We start from the raw sequence: 22682 nt of genomic DNA, 5'->3' as shown, positions 1-22682 counted from the left end.
GACGGGAACTGCAGAATGTGGCCACCTAGCTCATTGTGTGGTGTGTTCCCATTTCTGTAAAATAGAAGCACATTCAAGGAAAAACAATTTGGAAATGTAGTCTAAACTGTTAGCAATGTTATCTTTTTTTTTTTTTTTTTTTTTTTTTTACATCCAAGTTAGTTAGCATATAGTGCAACAATGGTTTCAGGAGTGGATTCCTTAATGCCCTTTAGCCATTTAGCCCATCCGCACCCCAACAACCCCTCCAGCAACCCTCTGTTTGTTCTCTGTATTTAAGGGTCTCTTATGTTTTGTCCCCCTCCCTGTTTTCATATCATTTTTGTTAGCAATGTTACCTTGAGGTGGAGACCTGGGAAGACCAGGGACCTTCCCTTTTCTCTAGTATAGATTGCTGTAAAGATTAAGCTTTAAAAATAAAGCAAGAAAAATCCAATTATATTTAAAGCAAAGAGGTTGTAATATCTAGGTAAAACCATGACATCTAAAAGTTAACCTGAAGGCAGAGCTAGGCCCAACTCTAGGAGACTCGAAGGAAGCGATTCTGCTCTTCCTGCCCCCACCCTTCCCCAGCACTAAAACTCAGGCCCCAACCCCAGGCCAAGCACTGCATTCCTGGGAGTCACCTGAGGCCCCCAAGTCCCCGGACTCCTGCACGAACCCAGTCTCCAAGCCTCGCCTCCCACGGCTGTTCCCAGCCCTGCGCGTCCCTGGAGCGGAAATGAAAGGGTGGCTGGCCCCGGTCAGGGCACAGTCCACCGGGAGCCAGGGCCCCGCAATCACCCGGACGAGTCAGCCCCTCCGGCTGAGAGCTGCTCCGCGTGACCCGGTGCCACGTGACCCGCGCGGGGCGGGGCCGCCAGCACAGTTGCTGCAGCCGCCGAGGGAGGTGTCGGAGTAAGTGGGTACCGGGCTGGCGGGGACCCTCCTCGCGGGTGGGCGCGGGCGGGGCCCGAGCGTTGCCCCTGCCTCTGGTCCCCGGGGACCGTGAGCCAGCGAGCTGCTGGGATCCCTTCCCCATGCAGGGCCGGAGGGGCGATGGGATCGCCATCGGGGTCGGAAAGGCACACCCGTATCCTTTGGATGGCTGATCCAGACACTTCCGCCTCTCACTCTAACTGACCGCAGTGAGAGGGTAGCAGACGCCCTCCTTGCGGAGCGGTTACATTTTACCCCATACGCTGTGGGGGAAACTGAGGGTCCACAAAGCAAGCCAGGCCGGTGGGAGCACCCACTCCAGCACTGATAAGAGAACACACCTCTACAGGCAAAACCCGTGGATCTAGCGTCCCAGTATACCACTACACCTCTTTATTGAGGAAGAGGCCGTAGGTACAAAATATCCAGCGGATGGGGGAAGAGGGGTCGGGAAAGAGGGCTAGGTCGAGCTACAAAGTAATTGCCAACATATTAAACACTATGGTTTACATGCATCCTTATTTAATATTCACCATCGTGAAATTTGTCAGGGAGATACTGTCCCCATTTTCATGCCTGAGGAAACAGTCTCGAAGATCTTGAGTCCTTTCACTAAGGTTCTGCCGTTGCTAAATGGAGGAACGGAGATTAGAACCCAGGTCTGTCTCACAGCAGCGCCTCCTGGTGGGTGGTGGAGGCACTTGGCCCAGCCTATTCCTCTGTGAGCTGAAAGTTGGGATCTTTTCCTCTTCCTGGCTCATCAGCCTAGGCAGAGGGTGTTGCTGGGTGAGAAGGGCTTCTCCCCTCTCCCCAGCCACCTGCATCCCTCCCTTTATTCCTATCCCTTACCACTGATTCCTTTTGTCACCTGTCCCCTACAGGACAAGATGAAGCTCATCATCCTGGACCATTATTCTCAGGCCAGCGAGTGGGCAGCCAAGTACATCAGGAATCGCATCATCCAGTTTAACCCAGGGCCAGACCAGTACTTCACCCTGGGACTTCCCACTGGTGCGTTGTGGGATAGAGAAGGTGCCATGGACTGGAGGCAGGGGGAGAGAGTGAGCATCTGGGGTTTTTAAGGGACCAGGTTCATGGGCTCATTAAGCCAAGAGACTTTGAAGGAGGGCTCTGAGGTGCTGGTGCTATGAGTGAACAACCTTTTTTCCTGGACATGCAAAACAGAGGACAGTTTCCTTTATGGTCTGGTTTAGTTGCTGCCTTCTCCTAAAGAGTTCTGGTATAGCAGGGATCCTGATTAGGCAGGAATTTTTAGACTCCATTCTAAGTCTTCCCACCAGAAGTCCTTAACAGAACTGAGTCGTAATGTCTTCAGGCATACATTTTATGTAATGAATGAATTTTTGTGCATCTAAAGTGCTACTAGCTGAGCATTATCCTTGGGAGAATTGAGAAGATAGTCCACTCAAAGCATTTTCTATCATTAATTAAACACAGGACCTAAGTGAAAAACAGTCCCAGTTTCTTCATTCATTCATTCATTCATTCATTCATTCATTTTTAATGTACATCCAAGTTAGTTAGCATATAGTGCAATAATGATTTCAGGAATAGAATCCAGTGATTCATCCCCTACGTATAAACACCCAGTGGTCATCCCAACAAGTGTCCTCCTTAATGCCCTTTGCCCATTTAACCCATCCCCCTGCCCACAACCCCTCCAGCAACCCTCAGTTCTCTACATTTAAGAGTCTCTTATGTTTTGTCCCCATCCCTATTTTTATATTATTTTTGCTTCCCTTCCCTTATGTTCATCTGTTTTGTAGCTGAAATTCCACATATGAGTGAAGTCATATGTTTGTTTTTCTCTAATTTCACTTAGCATAATATAGTCTAGTTCCATTCATGTTGTTGCAGATGGCAAGATTTCATTCTTTTTGATTGCCGAATAATACTCCATTGTGTGTATATATATACACACACACATATATATACACACATTGATGGACATTTGGGCTCTTTCCATACTATGGCTATTGTTGATAGTGCTGCTGTAAACCTTGGGGTACATGTGCCCCTTCAACACAGTTTAACTGTATCCTTTGGATAAATACCTAGTAGTGCAACTGCTGGGTCGTAGGGTAGTTCTATTTTTAATTTTTTGAGGAACTTCCATAAACGTCCCAGTTTCCTATGGAAAAAATCAGAATGTTGCCTTTATGGGAGGATATTTTGACCTCAGCTCCTTAAGGCAAATGTCCTGATTCTTTCTTTCTAAGTTTGGGTGGATCTGCCCCTCATTGTCCCATCCACTAGAGCAGGGACCTTCACACCTTTTCTGTAAATGGTCACTTAGTCAATATTTTACACTTCACTGGCCATATAGCCTCTGTTGCAACTATTTCACTGTCCTTGTAGCTCAAAAGCAGCTGCAGACAGTACATAGATGAATGTGCATGGCCGTCCACCAATAAAGCTTTATCTATGGACATTGAAGTTTGAATTTATATAATTCTCATATGTCACAAAGTAATATTCTTTTGATATTTATAAACCATTCTTCACTGATGAGCTGCACAAAAAGAGGGAGCAGGCTACTTTGGGCCTGTAGTGTGAAGTTTGCTGACCTGTGCACTAGAGGTTTGTGGGAGCAGTATCTACACGTACCTGGAAAACCACCAATGTCTCAGTCCCTGTGGGGGCTGCACTAACATCCTGTTTTGTAACTAGAGCTATTCTAGGTCAGAGTCTATGCTGCTGAAATCCCTCCCTAATTCCCCATCACCTGCATAATCAGATCCCGGCTCCTCAGTGTGGCATTCAGGGCCTTCCAAGACCTGGCTCCTTCCTGTCCTGCTTGAACCAGCATGGCATGTCCATATAAGGGTTCCTTGGAACATCCCTTCTTTTAGGTGAAACATCTAAAAGGTGAAAACATCTTTAATTGGTGGAAACCAAATAAACCAACTCTAGCTAACTCCAGCAGAAAAGGAATTTATTGGTTAGATATTGGGGAGCTCACAGAATTGATGGGAAAGCTAGAAATTTGGAAAATGCACATGATGAAGCTCAGGGGAAGGATAGAGAAGCTGTGTGGCTCAGGCATGGCTGAGGCCATGTAACAGGGACAGATTGATTATGGGGGCAGGGAGGGAACTTTCGTTCATTCAACAGGTTATTTATTGAATGCCCGCTGTATGCCAAGCTGTTCTAGGCACTGGTGATACAACAACAAACAAAAGAAACAAATTCCTTCCTTCCTAAATCTTTAAGTGTAGTAGGAGAGACAGATAATAAGTCGACAAATAAAGTATGGTAGATGGTGATGAGTGAATGAGAAAAATGAAACAGTGAAAGGGGTTAGGGTGTATGTAGACAGGGGTGGGGGTTTGCAATATCAGATATGGTGGTGGGGAAGGTCCATCTGAGAAAGTGATGTTTGAGTAAAGGCCAGAAGAAGTGAGAGTTATGCAAATATCTGAAGGGAGAGCACTGCTGGCAAAGGGAACAGTATGTGCAAAAGCCCTGAGGTGGCATTGCAAGGAGCAGGATCAGTAAGGGTGAGAGAGGTAACCAGGGGCCAAATTATGTACATATTTTGTTAGGATTATTACTCAGTGAAATGTGAAGCCATTAGTAGTTTGTGAAAAGAGTGATCTGATTTGGGTGGGTCATTTTTCTTTTCATCATCTTATTTTTAAGAATTTCAAATAGTCACAAAAGCTTAAAGAATAGTGTAGTACCATTTTCCTGGGCTCACCAGTTGTTAAAATTTGCCACAGTTTCCTTCTTCTCTTCTGTCTCATGTTCTCTCTCTCTCTACACACACACACACACACTTTTTTATGAGCCACTTGAAAGTAAGTTCCCAACCTCCTGACACTTTACCTTTAAATCTTTTGGCATGTATCTCCTCAGAATAAGGACATTCTCTTACATAACTACAATGCTATTATTATCCCTATTAAAAATCCTTCCATAATATCATCTGATATACAGACTATAGTAACATTTCTTTCCACATCATCCACATTTATGTTTTATAGTTTTCCCCCCAATAAGCCTGTATCCAGACTTCATGAATATTTACTTTTTTAATCTATGGAAGTCCTGCCTTTTTCACGTGCTTTATGACATTGACTTTTTAATGACCCTCAACTCGCAGGAGTTTGCTGCTCCTCAGGGAAGTCTTCTGTGAACCTACAGACTTACCCTGATCATAGCTGACACTACTGTTTCATGTTCCCAGTCCTACAGGGTGAGTTCTTCCAAAGCAGCTGCTGTGTCTCCTGCTCCTGTGTTCTCATCACGTGGCCCCCTGCCTCACATGCTAGTTGCTCAGGGAATATCATGTCAGTAAGTAAGGTGATGTTCACTCAGGTTACTCATCATGGTCATTTCAGTCAGCCGTGTCCTGAGCACTGGGATTCAGCAGTGAACGGGACAGACACGGCCCTGCCCTCCTTGAGCTTACAGTCTAGTGGGGAAGTAGGCATTCAGAGCAGTTAGGATTGGAGCATTGGGATAGGACTCCATATCTGACATGTTCTCTCAGATCTGATAGGTTCTCCTTGCTGAGCAGCCCAGCTGGGCATCTTCAGGAACTGGGAGCTAAAGGGGATTCATGGCTGTGGCCTCTCTTACAGGGAGCACCCCAATTGGCTGCTACAAGAAGCTGATTGAGTATTATAAGAATGGAGACCTGTCCTTCAAATATGTGAAGACTTTCAACATGGATGAGTATGTGGGTGAGTCTGTCTCTTTCAAGGTCTTTCCTGATTCCAGGAGAATTGTACTCCTCCCCTTTCAGGCTCAGCCCAGGAGAAGAATAGGGAAGTCCCAGGGAGCCGGTGATGTTTAGGGATAAGCTTAATTAGCAATATCTGTCTCTTCCAGGCCTTGGTGTACTCAGCTATAAAAGCTGACCTCCTAGCTTGTAAGCCGTAAGTGATCAAACAGATATGGAAGCCTCTTGTACGGAGCAAGCATTTTTTTTTTTTTATGTTATTTTTGAGAGAGAGACAGAGGGAGCACGTGAGCAGGGGAGGGGCAGAGAAGGAGACACAGAATCCAAGGCAGGCTCCAGGCTCTGAGCTGTCAGCACAGAGTCCAATGTGGGGCTCGAACTCATGAACCGCGGGATCGTGGCCTGAGCTGAAGTCAGACGCTTAACTGACTGAGACACCAAGGCACCCCCAGAGCAAGCATTTTAAATACATATTAAATGAGTATCTCCTTCTTGTCTGCCTCTTCCCCAACTCCATGCCATTTCTTTCTGGAGCCAGTAATTACAAATGGGATCGTGGCTGGGGTGTGTCCCTCAGTGTCCGTGTCCTGTCTTTCTCTCCAGTGTTCATCCTCTAGCTCCCCTTCCTGCGAGGTACACTGGGAGAGGAACGGACACTGGTGTCCCTTCCAAAGCTGAAAAGCTACACCTTGGTCTTCTGTACCCACCCCACCCCCACCCCCCGCCAGGTCATCATTTCATTTGGCTTCTTTTTAAACATCTTTTTTTTCACTTGTGGTAAAATCCACAAAATTCACCATCTTAGCCATTTTTATATGCACAGTTCAGCAGCGTTTAGTCACACTGTTGTGCAGCCATCCCCCAGAACTCTTTTCATCTTGCAAAACTGAAACTCTACCCATTAAACACCAACTACCCATTTCCCACTTACCCAACCCCTAGCAACCACCATTTTACTGTTTCTGTGAGTCTCACTACTCTAGATATCTTATATAAGTGGAATCATAGAGTAAATGTCTTTTTTGTGACTGGCTTATTTCACTCAACAAAATGTCCTGAAGGGTCATCCATGTTGTAGTGTCAGAATCTCGTTCCTTTTTAAGGCTGACATTCAACATCCACCTTAAACATTCTTTTTCTTGGCTAAAAAACATTTTGTGAAGCCCTGAGATAATTCTGTCCAAGCACCTGGCATTGAAGTTGGGGTTCAGGCTGAGCGGGGTATAACTGTGGGTGAATGGTGAGGTGGGAGGCACGGGGGAAGGGGCATGCTTACTTCCTTTCCCAAATGGGCCAAGCCCCACTCCCAGGTTGCTAGGCCACCTCCAAAAGCCCAGAGTGGCCCTGGCCTCCAGCCTACAATTACTCTTTTGTGAAAAGGAGATCCAGATGAGGGGATTTCTCAGGTTCCTGGTGTGTAGCTACCTTGGCCCAGTCCTGTCGTCACAGCAGTGGTGGAGGGTGGACACAGGGAGACCAGCTCAGACTATCCTAAGTGTCTCAGGGCCAGAGGGGCGGTGCCCAGGGCTCCCTGATGAGCACTTCCCTGAAGGAGTCTGTGAAGGTCTGGGGGTATCCTGGTATCCTCTTTGGAACGAGAGCTGTGGCCCAGCCTGGGAATGACTTAGTGTAGCCATGGCCCCACAGGCCTTCCTCGAGACCACCCGGAGAGTTACCATTCCTTCATGTGGAACAACTTCTTCAAGCACATTGACATCTGCCCAGAAAACACCCACATCCTGGACGGGAACGCACCTGACCTGCAGGCCGAGTGTGACGCCTTTGAAGAGAAGATCAAAGCCGCAGGAGGGATCGAGCTGTTCGTTGGAGGTGAGCTTGACACTCTGCAGCACGTGTCCAGGGCAGGTCCAGGGTGGTGAGGACATGTGGGAACGGGACGAGACCCATGCCTGTCCCACTGCAGCTTCCTCACTGCACTGAAACAGTAGCGATTATTTATCACCCTGAGTCAGGGAAGACCCTGGAGTAGGAGCCCTCACCTTAGCTGTGCTGCTCAGTGACTGTGTGATCCGCACTTCAGTGCCTTGTTGGTAAAGTGAGACGTCTGGATTTGGACTCTCGGATTCTATTCCCTAGTCTTAAGGTTTTGTATGGATCAGTCCATGGGACTTACCTAAACAGTTCAGAGCAAAGACTTTGTGTAGTTCCAGAAGATTGCAACTTGGCCCCCGCACCACTGTAGCTTAGCCATTTGAACACCAGAGAAGTTTGATGACTTCCCCCGGGTCAGCCGCAACAGTGGAAAGAAAGGAAGAATCTAGGGTGGCCCCTTCTCAATTTGAGGTTTGTTCCTACCCTGGGCTGCCCTTTTCCATTACCGTCTGTCGCCACCTCTGGATTCACCCATGGGGGTGATAAGTTGGGACTTTTACTGCTGTAGATTTAACTCTTCTTTACTTCAAGGCAGGGAGGAAGAGGCTAATGTTCTCAGCACTCATGTTCTGAGATTTTATAAATTTTGCAACCCTTGACCAGGCCATTTTTTATTTGCTGTAATTCTATCTCAGCAACAGGACCCCTGACTACTGGGAAGGAGAGAGAGAAGTTACCCATCAGTGATCTTGCGAAGCAGAAGCTATTTGGAGTGCTGCTTACTTAGCTTTCTGAGGGTGGTAGTGAGGCCACGACGTCTGTGTGAGCCTCAAACAGAAATGCCAGGAGGTGGGGAGAGGGGAAGATCTTATGCTTAAGGTGTACCTGCCCAGGGTGAATGGGAAAAGAGATATGATTTCAAGGATTTTTTCAGACCCCAGGTGGGGAAAAATAGATTGTCCATTCTTGAAATCTTGGATCCCTGGGAATGACAGGCCTGTCCTCATTGTTTCTCCTGGGCAGGCATCGGCCCCGATGGACACATCGCCTTCAATGAGCCGGGCTCCAGTCTGGTGTCCAGGACCCGTGTGAAGACTCTGGCCATGGACACCATCCTGGCCAATGCTAGGTTCTTCGATGGTGACCTCACCAAGGTGCCCACCATGGCCCTGACGGTGGGTGTGGGCACTCTCATGGATGCTAGAGAGGTAAGGGCACAAGGGGTCCACAGGCCTTCCTGGGGGGTGGGGTGGTGAACTGGCCTTTTTGTTGTTAACTATACAGGGTACCACCTGGGTACAGTTATTAAAAATGAAGACCTTACAAATAAGGCTAAAATCCTAACTGATCCCATCACTGCTCCCCCTTCCTCTTTGGAGGCAACCATTGTTCTCAGTGTGAGGGAACCCTTTTCAGCACTGCCTACTTACAAAAGGCTGCAGGCTCCCCCGCCTCTGCCTGCCTAGCTTCTCCCAGGCAGAAAGGAGCCTGGCCCTACTGATGTCAGAATATGAATTTGCACCTGCCCGGGTACTGAGAGGGACTGCTGGTTCCCTGCAGTTGGTGGAGGTCACTGTTCGAAGAGAGCTCCCCCTGCCACCCCAGGATAGTTGTGGTTCTAGGCCTGTGTTCGGGGATTCATAAATGTGGGGAAGTGTGATTTGAACTCGGTTCAGTGTGTTCTTCCCTAGAAAGTGGAGTATCATTTGAATTTTTGGTGGTTCCAATTTCTTTACTGTCTTTCATTAGAATTTTAAAAACATTTTCTCTTCCTTTCAGGGGTATATTCAGTGGGAAGCAGCTACACATTTTAGCTTCAAGTTTCTTTGCCTAACAAACATCTACATCAGTGAAAAGGGCTCCCTGTTTCGAGTGAACTTTTGTGAAATGAGTGATATCACCCACTTTCTCTTGGGTAACCTTGACTCAGTACCTAGGAGGTCACCCTGCTATTTTTGGCCTTGCAGCTTATAAACCTGCAAGGGTTTGAGGGCCCTCCCTGTCACGTGACGGTATTATGATCTGGGAAAGGACCTGGGTCTGGAAATCAGGAGTTCTGGGGTCCTGAATGAAGAGTCACATTCTCTCTGTGCCTCTGTTTTCATTTCTTATGAGAGAGGAACAGTAAATCCTGTTCACAAGTCCATGGTACAGTGGAATTATAATGAAAGGAAATCTAGAGAGCAGAGTTCTTTACACTTTCCAGCACTTCTGTTCTTGATATTTGAACTGTTGAGGGGAGGCTGTGCCTTTGTTTTATTTGAACAAAAAGCATCACCCCAAGTGCTATTAGTCAGTCTAATACCCGGAATTGAAAGTGACTAGATTGAGGGGCAGCCTTTCTGGGCTTCAACCTTAGGAGCCACACGCATAACTATTACCATCACTTCCATGGCCCTTTGTAGATGGGGCAGATCGGGACCCCTCTTATTCAGACTGTGCTTGTGAAAACTCAGCCAGCCTAGGACCCCTTGGGACCCACTGTCACAACCATTGGGATAAGGGGTGTGGGCCTCTGTCTTGCATGTCTATTCATAGTCGTCATCAAAGGTATCAGGAGGCACCATCAAGTGGTGGCCTTTGGGTCAGAAATGACCTGGAGCAAGGGACTTAAATCTCCTGGAGCCCTTTTCCTCGTCCTAGAACATGGGGATAATGATGCCCCTGCCTTAGGTTATTTGTGTGATCAGGCACATACAGCAGGGAGCACAGTGTGGTGCAGGCTAACAATTTAAAATGGTATATTAAAAACAATGATTCTTACAGCTGGTTGGGGAGACTGGGCCAGAATTCAGGTTTCTGGACTCTGGGTTCCACTGCTCATTCTCCTCCATCACAGGCTTGTTTTCTGATCCCCAGGTGATGATCCTCATCACAGGTGCTCACAAGGCATTTGCTCTGTACAAGGCCATCGAGGAGGGGGTGAGCCACATGTGGACCGTATCTGCCTTCCAGCAGCATCCCCGCACGGTGTTTGTGTGTGATGAGGATGCCACCCTAGAGCTGAAAGTGAAAACTGTCAAGTATTTCAAAGGTGAGGGGAGGGCTGGGGCTGGGAGTTGGTGGCCAAGTTTAGGGTGTGCCAGGTGTGAGGAGTGGATCTAGTTTTCTTGCTCTGGCCACTTTCATAGACAACTCTGATTTTAACAAAAATGAAACCTTAGGATCTCAGAATACAGTCAATGCTCTTCCATCCATGACTGCAAGGGTCTGTTTCTGGAAGCCTCTTTGTTCTGAGGAGGCAAAAACCCCAGTGAAATGAAAAGTTGTCGTCCAAGGGCAACGTGGTGATCTCTTGGCAATGATATTGAGCCTCAGGGTGTTTTAATCTTTCAAGGTCTTCTGCAGGCCTTCCCCTCTAGGTAGGCCACTGAATTCTTAGGAGGATCTTTTTCTCTTCCACTTTAAAAAGGACACACTGCTTTAAACAAACTTATGTGAAAACCCTCATCTACTAAGCAGGCATATTGGGAATTTATTCTTTGGTTAAAAGATTAACCTTTGAGACTGCATGCCGTCATAGCGGTCACGTCACGCTCTGTACCACTCCCCACTGTTGCCCTGTAGCAGCAGCCGCAGCCCCCGATGCCAGCCCCAGAGGCCTCCCGTACCCAGGTCCAGGTCGCGGCTCCACCGCCACTGTCCAGTCAGTTCACTGCTACTCCCAGGGGGTCGCATGAAACAGATGGGGAGTTTGATGCTCACCGGGTGACATACTTCAACAAGCCAGATATTGACGCCTGGGAATTGTGTAAAGGGATGAACACGTTTGTTGGCTATACTCTGGTTCCAGAACCTAAAATCATTGATGCTGCTTTGCGGGCATACAGATGGTTAAATGATTTTGCCAGTGCAGTTCGCATCCTAGAGGTTGTTAAGGACAAAGCAGGACCTCATAAGGAAATCTACCCTTATGTCATCCAGGAACTTAGACCAACTTTAAATGAACTGGGAATCTCCACTCCAGGGGAACTGGGCCTTGACAAAGTATAAACCCCATGGATGGCTTCTCAAGGATTTATTCATAATGCTACTTGATTATAAACAGTCACCTGGAATTACTGATAACGTATTACCTTATTTGAACAAGTTTTCCTTTATTGAGTACCAAACCATGTAATGGTAACTTGGACTTTAATAAAAGGAGTTTGAACTGAAAAAAAAAAAAAAAGATTAACCTTTGAATGGCCAACACCCCCAGAGACTGGATTTAAAAGTCCTGTGGATTCTAGCATTCTTTGGAAATAACAAGTTCTTTTCCTACTCTAGGGTTTTTGTCATTTGGAGCCACAGAAAAAAGATAATTTTCAGGAAGAGGAAAAATTTGAGAGCTCTTGGATATGACTGTTCATAATGGTGGAACTTGGCTTCTACCTGCCTTAACTGCTTTTCGTTTTTAACTTTTCACAGGCTTAATGCTTGTTCATAACAAGTTGGTGGACCCCTTGTACAGCATCAAAGAGAAAGAAACAGAGAACAACCAGTCTCCTGAGAAACCGTATGGTGATTAGCCTGCACTCACCCTAGCATCAAGGACGTCCTCAGGACAGGCGAGGCATTTCTGGTGATTGCCTTTAGGAGGACACAGTTGTATTTCTCTCACCCAGTATGGTTACTCCAGACGAACGGGCATACAAATTGTTCTTGGCCCTGCAGCATGGAGCCTAGTCGTCAGAGTTTAGGGACAGGGAGAATGACTTGTTTTCTAACTTAATCAGAAAAAAAAGCCTCTGAAAAATGTACTCCCTAATTTTTGATGTCTGCCCTACAGAAATTAGGGTTTTTAGCTTTGGTTCTCCCTCTGGCACTGTTCTCACATACAGCACACTCCCAACAGGAATTTCTATCATTTGTATACTGATTCTCAATTTGGGGGGGTGGTGGGAAAGGGACCTGTGTATACGGGCCAGACCTCTCTGGAGAGGCTCTGAAAGCCCCTCTTGAGCAGGTCTGCTATTTGAGGATCACTACTCCAGATGAAGGAACAAATTCTCAAGCTTATGTTCAGTTCCAAGTGCCGTGGCAAGAAAGAAAAGGATTTCTTTCTTTCCCTTGTTGTTTTTCTCTGCTCTCACAGTTGGCCTTTCCGTGAACTCGGAGGATTCCTTGGGGGAGAATCTGGGTGGCCCGGGCTAAAGAGAAGGCTTTTGCTGATAAACTCAGAGCCTCAAGGGGCATGGCCACGTCACACTCCCTTCCCTCGGGGACCCTCCAGCACGGAAGGAAGGCAGAAACCCTCTTCCCAGCAGAGCCCATGTTTCTGTTCCAAGGTCTCCCTGGGCACCATGTCAGTGTGCCCAGCTAAGGAGATGGGGGCCAGGGCAAGCAGCTCGCTTCGGCCTAAGTTTAGTCACAACACAAGTGACATGTTCTCCTGCTTCCCTGAGAGCTGAGTGCCAAGACAACATACCAAATGCTTCTAAAGGCGCCTAATAATAGCCTTTCCTCACTTAAAATACCTTGCCCTTTCAGCCCTCTCAGGTTCCTGTGGCGTGTTCTCGTGTTCCCAGAACACCAGGAAGCACAACAGTTTTGCCCCTTTATCCTTCACCCCGTGTTCACAAAATGAGTTCATTGCTCTGCCTTTCGACTCTCTTAAGCCTTCGTGGAGTGGATGCTGCCTTCCCCTCCCTATCTCTGTGCCTGTTTGAAGCTGCTGCTTCCTCTATTTCTGGGAAAGATCTTTCAGAGACCGGCTCAGGCCTCTCCTTGAGTGCTGTGTTTGGTACCTGGTGTTCTGTCTTTAGCTTTTATACGTGATCGTGCTGTCATTCTGTCTTAGGCTAGTGGATCGATGGGCTTATTTACAATGTGATATTTTCTATTAAATCTGTTATTTTCAAATAAAACGTGTCTTTATGGGTTTGCGCCCCCAGGGGTCAGAGGGTGGTCTGTGTTGATACTTATGTATTTTGGCAATGGCTGGTGAGCAAGGCTTCACATTCACTCCTCACAGCAGTTCCGTAGGAAGGTGCAGTCACAGCAACTGCTCACCCTCTTCCGTCACCAGAGGGAAAATAAAGTCATTCATAGACATGAAGCACCTGTGTAAAATGGCAGGTAGGAACAGATGAGCAATGAATTGTCATGTTCTGGCTATGCCTGGGATCCAAACAAGGATACGGCTTCTAAAGAGAATAAGGAAATTTGTGACCAAGGGGGATATAAACATTGCAAGGTATGAAAAAATAGGTTTGGATGGTTTTTTTTTTAGTTAGAAAAGTAAACATAATGGAACATCTTGGGTCAATATAACCAGTTGAGGTACAAGTGGAAGTTGGCAGAAGGGTTTAAATTTTTATCACTTGTATTGAGATATAATTTACGTGCCTGTAAAAGTCATCTATTTTAAATTCAATGATTTTTATTAAGTCTACCAAGTTGTTCAATTCCCTGCCACATCCATTTCTGTCATCCCTGAAAGCTCCCTGTTCTTACCCCAGCCCATGTGACCACTGATCTGCTTCATCTCCACAATCTACCTTTTCTAGATATTTCCTAACAGTGGAATCCTACAGCATGGAATCTTGTGGGTCTGGTTTCTTTTGCGAAGCAAAATGTTTTTGAGGTTAATCCATTCAACATGTATCAGTATTCCCTTTTTATTGCAAAACAGTATTCCACCGTATGGATATACCACATTTTGTTGATCTGGTAAAGAAGGGATTACATTTTAAGTGGGCATGTTAAGAAAAAATTCTATTAGAGTGAAATGAAAAAGAATTTAGTCACGACAACTAAACTGGAGATGCCTCAATGAACTCGGGACCTTAAAAAGATCCCTTTCCAAGGCCCATGTTTCCCTGGTGGCCCAACAACAGTGTCATCCTGCTACAACCAGTTCTTCTGCAGGTCAAGTGGGATGTATGCTCTTGGGCCAGAATGGGCCTCTGACACTACTCAGGCCTCCTTGGAAAAGAGCTAATTACGTTTGGGGGTGGGGATCACAGCAGGCCTAGAATATCTTGTTGCCAAAAGTAAGGGTGCTTTTAAAAAGGTTTGAGGCAGTAATGAAAGGACAAGGCAGCCAGTTTAATGGAGCTCTGAATGGCCAGGTTGTGACAATCTAATCAGTAAGTATTAAATACAGCTAGGTAAAACAAGTTCAATCTGTAAAACCCTAAGTCTGATACTCAAAGAGAAAAAAGGTAATATTAAGTATAAATGGTATTGCATTTCAGGAAGAAAGGATTGAATGCATTCAAGGTTTTATTGCATTTAGTAAAAAGTGGCAGCCTGTTGACATAAATGGGTATCACGCCTTCTATTAAATCTGTTTATGAAGTAGAGATGGATACAAAAGCCAGGCCCACTATTTCCCTGATACATCTATGGCTTACTTCCTTACTTCCTTCAGGTCTCTGCTCAAATGTCATTTATCGGAGATCATCCCTTACCTCCAATATAAAATAGCAATCCACACTCCCTATTCCCCCTGTTCCTGCTCTTTTAGTGCCTGATGTGTATTTTGTTTCCCACTAAAATGTAAGCTTCCTGAAGGCAGGCCAAATACTGTTCTAACCCATCTCTATCAGTGCTTTGATATCTAGAAGGTGTCTGTTTTCGGTTGAACTATAAGCCTGATAGTACCTCCCAAGAATAAGGACCGTAACAACAACCCGGGGGAAGTAAGAGCATATTATATGATAATAGATTAGCCAATTGGCCTACTAAGGAGATCTAACTTTGTAAACTTGATTCCTCATTCACGAGAACCCAAATCCTTACTGTGAGGAGATGCTAGTGAAACATGCATACGTTTCCAATAAAATACATTTTAACAAAATACAGAGTTATTCAAGAATGATAAATAAAACAGAACATAATAATTCAGGCTTCAAGGGAGCCTTAACACCGGCTGGCAACTACATGATATTCCCCTAGTCTGTTCGGTCTCCTCTAATTTATAAGGCCTCAAGCCTCCAACCACTCTTCCTCTAGCCTTTCTCTCAGCTGTGACCTTGAAAATCAAAGTAATCAAGACAACGTCCAAAAGCTCCACCATCACGCGCACCCACCTGCCAGCCCTGCTCTCATGGTTTCCCTTCTTCCTGTTAATCGCTGCTTGTCCAGTCCCTCCACTTGTGCACTAGATCCTTCTCTTGCCTCCTTGAGGGCATCGTTCCAGCAAGATTCTCGCTCACCTGCAGCATCAAACTGTCCTGCTTTCCTGGGTCACTCCTATCAGCATACAAAACAAGCTTTAAAAACAAAACTCTTCACCAGGTTTGCCCCATCCTGGAGTCACCTGTACTCTAGCTCTCTCCTCCCTCCCTCTCTTCCAGCATTACCACCATGTATACCTTATACCTCTGTAACTGTCTCACAGTTCTGGGATATTCCATCCCTTTAAAAAATTATTCTTTTTCTTCAAATTTCCGCTTGGAACATTTCTCGTGACATACTTGCAAGTTCACGGATTCTTTCCTTAGCTGTTTTAAGTCTACGGATGGACCCCTCAAAGGCATTAATTTCCGTTGTTTTTGTTCATAGCATTTCTTTTTGATTCTTAGTTTCCATATTTTGCATACATGACTCACCTGTTCTTGTATGTTGTCCACTTTTTCCCTCAGAGACCTCAGTATATTAACCATAGTTACTTTAAATTCCCAGTCTGATAACTCTAGAATCTCTGCCATATCAGTCTGGTTCTGGTGTCTGTTTGGTCTCATCAGATTTTTTTTCCTGCTTCTGAGCATCCTTGTATATTTTTTATTGGAAGTTTGACATGATATATATTGGGTAATAGGAACTGAGGTGAATAGGCGTGAGGTGTTATGTTTATCTGGCTCACAGCTAGGCTGTGTTCGATGCCTGCTGCAGGTGTCAGAGGTTTTGATTTCCTTCAGTGTCCATGTTTTCAGTCTTCGCTTTCTGGTTTTCCCTAGAAATTCCTTCTTGAAATAGAGTCGGTGTGTTGCAGCTTCTTCAAAAGCTGTAATCCACTATTGTAATACTGGAGTCCTACTGATGGTATGGGACTAGGGAGAATTCTTCTGTATCTTATGAGTAAATCTATTTTGTCTTTTTTATGAGCCAGAGTCCTGGGCTGAGAACTTTAGAAGTTTCTTAGCCTTTTTTTTTTTTTCCTTATGTGAAAAAGGAAGGAAGGGGCTTACGCTATCCAACAGCCCTTCCCCAAGGTCAGAGAAGACAAGTAGTTTTCCCTGAGGGCAGTCTTCTGCCAAGTTAACAAAAAGCTCTGGGTGTATTTTGAAATGGCTACTGCCCCCCAGCCCCCTTACAAGAGGAGAATTTTCTGCCATCTTCACAATGAGAACCTGGGGAAGCTCCTGGAGGTAAAACCCACCAAAGTGTGGGCAACCCCATAGAGTAACTCCCAGTAGTTTTAAACTCTCAAGCTAGCCCACACTCAGCCCCCAGCAATTCACTTCAATCCTGATTACTGGCTCTAGCTTCTCCTTTAGGTGAAGTGATCTGTATTTTCTGCATATTTTTTCTCTAGTTTTTGTGGTGGCTTGCTCTGTGACCTCTATTCTTTGATGGGTCAAAGAGAAGCTGATTTTCAGTGTGCTCAGCATTTTTTCTTGTTGTGAGGCTACCCCATGTCTTCTCAAACACACTCCAGATTTCCCCCTCCCTTCCATTGAAACACCACTTGTCAAAGTCACCAATGACTACGTAGATCGCTAATTCAATGCTCAGAGCTCCTGTTACTTGACCTATTTGCAGTATGTGACAGCTGACCACTGCTTCCTTCAAACTTCACATGGCTTCCAGGATATCACAGTCTGCTGATTTCCCCTGAGTAGCCACTGTCTACTCTGATGGGTCCTCCACATTGCCCTGAACTCTTGGCATCTGGAGTGCTCCAAGACTTAGCCTTTGGACTTCTTCTCCCCATGTAACTCACTCTCTTGGTAATTTCATCCAGTCCCGTGGCTTCACATACCATCTATACACAGACTCCCATATTTCCATCTTCAGCCAGAGACTCTCCCTTGAACTTCAGACTAGAATACCCAACTGCCTACCCAACATCTCCATTGAATTAACTGCCAGGTGTCTCAAACTCATCTGTCCAAAACTAAGTTCCTGATCTTCACCAGAAAATCTCTGCCACCTAGTTTTCCCCTTATCAACCCGAGACAAAAAGAGCTAGGAATCAATTCTGATGCCTCACTTTCTCATATTATATATCCAATCTATCAGTGAATCCTTGAAGTTTTACCTTTAAGGTAAGTACACAATGTGACCACTTAAGAAGATTCCAACTGCAGACATGCCGGTCCAAGCCACCTGCACTTGTCACCTGAGTGCTGCAATAGTCTCCCTTCTTTTTTTTAAAACATTTTCTTGGTACTTTTTTTTAAGTTTATTTGAGAAAGAATAAGCAGAGTAGGAGTTGGGGGGGGGGGCGTGGGGCAGGGAAGGGGTGGAGTGGGAGAGAGAGGGGGAGAGAGAGAGAGAGAGAGAGACAGTGAGAGAGAGAGAATGAATGAATCAATCCCAAGCAGGCTCTACACTGCGCAGAGCCTGATGCGGGGCTCGAACCCACAAACCGTGAGATCATGACCTGAGTTTAAATCAAGAGTCAGACGCTTAACCGACTAAGCCACCCAGGCACCCCACTGCAGTAGTCTCCTAACTGGTCTGTTTCTACCCTTGCTCACACACTCTCCTAAAACCTAAGACCCTATCACACTTCTGCTCGAAGCCCTCCAAAGGCTCCCATCTCAGAGCAGAAGCCCAAGTTCAAGCAGTCAGCCTCTGCTATCCTAACTCTTCCTACTCTCTCTTCGGTTCCTACTGGCTCCCATGCTGTTCCTGGAGCACTCCAACATGCTTCTTACTCCAAGAGCCCTTGCCTCTGCTGCCCTCTCTATCCAGACTCTCTTCTCTTAGGTGCCCACATGGTACACTCCCACACTGCCAAGCCTTTGTCCCAGGGCTATCTTGATGATAAGTCTTCTCCACTCTTTTAAAATTCCAACATCACTCTGCCTCCCCGATCTCCCTATTTCCTCAACCAACTTCACTTCTGATCAACCATATTAGTTCCTTAGTGTCTGTCTCCTTCTACCAGAATTTAAAGTTGCATAAGGGGAGAGATCTAGGTCTGTTTTATTCACTGCTACATTCTCAGCACCTAGGAAAACAGGAAGGCCCATCTTAAGGTGTGCAATAAATACTTGGTAAGCAAGTGAATGAATACTAGGAACATAGCAGGCTGCAAGAAATGGAGTGGGAATGGGAATAAGACATGCATCATCATCTAAATTTCCATGCACTGACATTAATATTAGTTTAGTTTGTTGGTTCAGCGAAGGGGGGAAAAAGCCAAGCAAGGGAAAAAAGTAACTATGTTGACTTAGTATTTACAACTTTGGGATCAGAATCTCACTAAGTTTTCAGCGTGCACAGTCCTCTCCGAGGCGTCCTGTGGCTCAGAGAAGTATGCGAATCCTTGGGAGTGGCAAATCTTTGCGCGACCTGAATCATTGCGCAAGGACTGGACTGTGAATGCTGCAAGTGGATAATTAGCATTAACCTTTGTTAAGAACATCCTCAAAGCCAGCTCTCTGATCACAAAGGCCCAGCCTGGTTTGCTGACTGATTTTTTCATTGAGCCAAAGTTCAGGGAGCAGACTATTTGGCTCTTCTTTCCAGTATCAGATGGTGCCGGTGTTACGACTTATCCGTCACACTTAGGAGCTTCAAATATAACAGTCTGTTTACGAAGGGATGCACAAGTGACACTTTCTATGTAACAACTGGATGCCAACTATGGTTCAAGTATAGTTTTAAGTGGCCTCACAGTTTGGATAATACTGCTGCTCCTGCCTTGATGATGTCGTTAAGTTGCCATTCTACCTCCCTGTGTGGATAGCGGACTACAATCAAACACAATGAGGAAAATGAAAATCCCAGAAATAAGCCTGTTCCTGTAGCAAAATAAAATACTGCTCCTCTCTTAATCATGTACTGCATTTTTAGAACATGGAAACTGCTGCCACCTGCTGGCGATGCTTACGACAAAGTGATACTTGGTGGGCTCTCCAAAATTTCCTTCCAAAGCAGGCAGCCACATGGATTTATGATTATTCTATCTAATCAACTCTACTTTTCTCCTAACAACAACAAAAAATGAATCTTAAGTATATTAAGGGATTTCTAAAGTAAATTAGAACCATCTACTCCAAAAATATAACCCCGCTGGGGCACGTGGTGGGCTCAGTCAGAAGAGTATGCGGCTCTTGATCTCGGGGTTGTGATTTCGAGCCCCACGTTGAGTGTAGAGATTACTTCAATAAATTTAAGAAACAAAATGACCTTGCTGACAATACTAGAGGACTGGGAGAGTGGCTGCCAAGTCTCTTCTCCGTTATCCATCTCCTTACTTGCTGGCTGCGGTATTTAGCTGAGACTGCAAGCTTGCCCTCTCAGGCCTGTGGGTCCGGATGACCCACAAGTCTCATCACCTTACCCAGTTTAGGGGTACCTGGCTGGCTCAGCCAGTAGAGCATGCGACTCAATCTTAGGAGTTTGAGTCTGAGCCCCACGTCAGGTATAGAAATTACTTAAAAATAAAATCTTAAAAAAAAACCCAAAAAACAAAAAACTTACCCAGTTTCACGATTTCCTCAATAAGCTGATTTGGAAAATGACCATAACAGGTACATTGCCTAAAATTCCATACAAAGCCAGTGAAATGTCCTGAGAAATAACGGATTTAAAGCTACAAAAAGACCTCAAACAAAATGTTCAATGATTTGCTGAGCCTGCTAGGATTAGGTCATCAGTCTTCAAGAAAAGGTTTTCAGGAGTACCAGGGTGCCTCAGTCAGTTGAGTGTCCAACTCTTGACTTAGGCTCATGTCATGATCTCACAGTTGTGGGATCAAGCCCCGCGCTGGGCTCCTTGCTGGGCACGGAGCCTGCTTAGGATTCTCTCTTCCTCTCCCTCTGCCCCCCATCCTCTGCTCATGTGTACATGCAAAAAAAAAAAAAGGAAAGAAAGAAAAGAAAGAAAAAAAGAAAAAATAAAAGGTTTCAGCTCGTGACCAACCCAGGTACATCAAGATCTAATGGCTGTTTAAGTAATATTAACAAAAAAAATGGATGGGATATTGACTGTGCCAGCCAAGAGGAGCCTAAGAAAGTATGATGACTAAATGTAATAGGCGGTATTCTAGATGGGATCTGCAAACAGCTCAAGGTCATTAGGAAAAAAACTAAAGAAATCTGAAACAAGTATGGACTCTTCTTACTAATAATCAATATTTGTTCATTATTGTGACAACTGTATCATACTAATGTTAAGATGCTAGTAATAGGGGGAAGCCTGTGTGGAATATAACAGAACTCTGGACTATCTCTGCAATTTTTCTGTAAATCTGAAACTTCTAAAAATGTTTACTTCAAAAGAGAATGGGACAAGATGCAATTCAATTGACAAAGTGGGCCCTTAAGTCTGTTCAATCACAACCTTAAAAAGTCACAAAACTTGTATTTTGACTTTGCAAGTTATTCTGTAGCTTATTTTCATTTATCTGTTCTAGACTCAAACCTTTTATTTAAATCAAGAGATGCAACCTCTTCAAACTACACTTTTGAACATGATGACCTGGCAGTCTGTACAGGGACCCTTTGCTCTCTCGTGCCCACCAAAAGGATACATGAGGTTCATGTCAATTTATGACAAATCTTGGCCCACTTGTAACAAAAGGCCTTCATGAAATTAAACTAGGTACAACACTCCTTATTCTATCATATAGTTTCTTGATATACCAACCTTCCACAAAGTCATGTATTTCACAGGGCATGTGTGGTTACCCCAATCTTTCATTTTACTCAGAGACAAAAGTACTCTACCCAAGGGGCGCCTCGGTGGCTCAGTAGGTTAAGTGTCCAACTCTTCATTTTGGCTCAGGTCACGGGGTCGAGCCCTGCATCAGACTCTGCGCTGACAGCACGGAGCCTGCTTGGGATTCTCCCTCTTTCTCTACCCCTTCCCCCCACTCACGCATGCACTCTCCCTCTCCAAATAAATAAAATTTTAAAAAGTACTCTATTGTGCTCGCTTTGGCAGCACGTATATTAAAAAAGTACTCCACCCAGAACTGTACCATCTTTTTTTTTTTTTTTTTAACTTTCCTTAATGTTTTTATTTATTTTTGAGAGGGAGACAGAGTGTGAGCAGGGGAGGGGCAGAGAGAGAGGGAGACCCAGAATTGAAGCAGGCTCCAGGCTCTGGGCCATCAGCACAGAGCCTGATACGGGGCTCGAACTCGTGAACCGCGAGATCATGACCTGAGCTCAAGTCGGTCCCTTAACCGACTGAGCTCCCCAGGCGCCCCAGGAGAACTTAAAATAACCTCGTAACACATGCTTCAAAAATAAGACTTTATAAGCCCTATTGTCTTTGTTATAATTGGATGGTGAAAATTTTGTACCTAAGGAAGAAAGGATGGAACATTCAGATGAACAAACAAGTCTAAGACTAACCACCTGTGTTTTTTAAAATCGTAAAGAGAAACCTCCCATTTCTTTTACAGGAGTGCATTATAAAGCTTTCTTTCCTACTTCCACTTTATCAACAACATAATGTGCAAAACCCTAAAATAAAATAGTCTCTAGCAAATACCAACTAGTCCATGAACTAAAGAACTTCTGAGTGGCTACTAGTGAAAAAATCTCAACTGAATTCCCATTCCATCACAGAGCCACTCTTCTTAGGTATATGCTGTGTAAGTGTTTTAATTTCCATTTGTTATATTCAACTTATTCTTTAAGAAATTAACTTTAGTTCTGGGGCACCTGGATGGCTCAGTCGGTTAAGTGTCTAACTCTTGATTTCGGCTCAGGTCATGATCTCGCAGTCTCATGGGTTCGAGCCCCATATCAGGCTCCATGCTGATGGTGCAGAGCCTGCTTGGGATTCTCTCTCTCCCCCTCTCTCTCTCTGCCCCTCTCACAAATACACAAGTAAGCTTAAAATAAATATATATATATATATATATATATATATATATATATATATGAAATTAACTTTAGCTCTTATATAAAATGTGCAAAACGAAAGCTCATGAACCATATGGTTGAAACAAAATATGGGCCCTAAAAACCTAAGTTCAGTCACGAGTCTGGATAAAAGAACAGGTGCTATTCCATGACTTTTTTTCTGTTCACTTTAAGAATATGTGTTACATGCCATAAAGTTTTTTAAAAATGTGATCAGTTGCCTTGGAGACAAAACAGCA

At 45.0% G+C, this 22682-nt stretch overlaps 2 protein-coding genes across 3 annotated transcripts; both read left to right on the top strand.

Annotated features, from left to right (window-relative positions):
* The first annotated feature begins 805 nt into the window (after positions 1 to 805).
* Positions 806 to 12864, top strand: GNPDA1 (glucosamine-6-phosphate deaminase 1). 2 transcript variants are annotated; one of them, XM_047086224.1, is made up of 7 exons: positions 806 to 897; positions 1800 to 1929; positions 5526 to 5627; positions 7274 to 7456; positions 8483 to 8667; positions 10319 to 10493; positions 11870 to 12864. In XM_047086224.1, exons 2-7 carry the CDS (start codon positions 1806 to 1808, stop codon positions 11968 to 11970), a joined length of 870 nt encoding a protein of 289 aa, XP_046942180.1. In that variant the 5' UTR covers positions 806 to 897; positions 1800 to 1805; the 3' UTR covers positions 11971 to 12864. The 2 variants fall into 2 exon arrangements, with proteins under 2 accessions (XP_046942180.1, XP_046942188.1); XM_047086232.1 differs by lacking the exon at positions 806 to 897 and adding an exon at positions 1254 to 1332.
* LOC124517058 (cytochrome c oxidase subunit 5A, mitochondrial-like) lies at positions 10805 to 11489 on the top strand. Its single transcript, XM_047086255.1, has one exon. The coding sequence runs from the start codon at positions 11045 to 11047 to the stop codon at positions 11450 to 11452; it is 408 nt and encodes a 135-aa protein (XP_046942211.1). The 5' UTR covers positions 10805 to 11044; the 3' UTR covers positions 11453 to 11489.
* Positions 12865 to 22682: the final 9818 nt, after the last annotated feature.

Source organism: Lynx rufus, unplaced genomic scaffold, assembly GCF_022079265.1.
Source record: "Lynx rufus isolate CCGP_SWC_20201006 ecotype Redwood Valley unplaced genomic scaffold, mLynRuf1.p SCAF_1, whole genome shotgun sequence".
NCBI lineage: Eukaryota > Metazoa > Chordata > Mammalia > Carnivora > Felidae > Lynx > Lynx rufus.
Note: the sequence above shows the minus strand (reverse complement) of the source record. Positions and strands in the feature narration are given on the sequence as shown.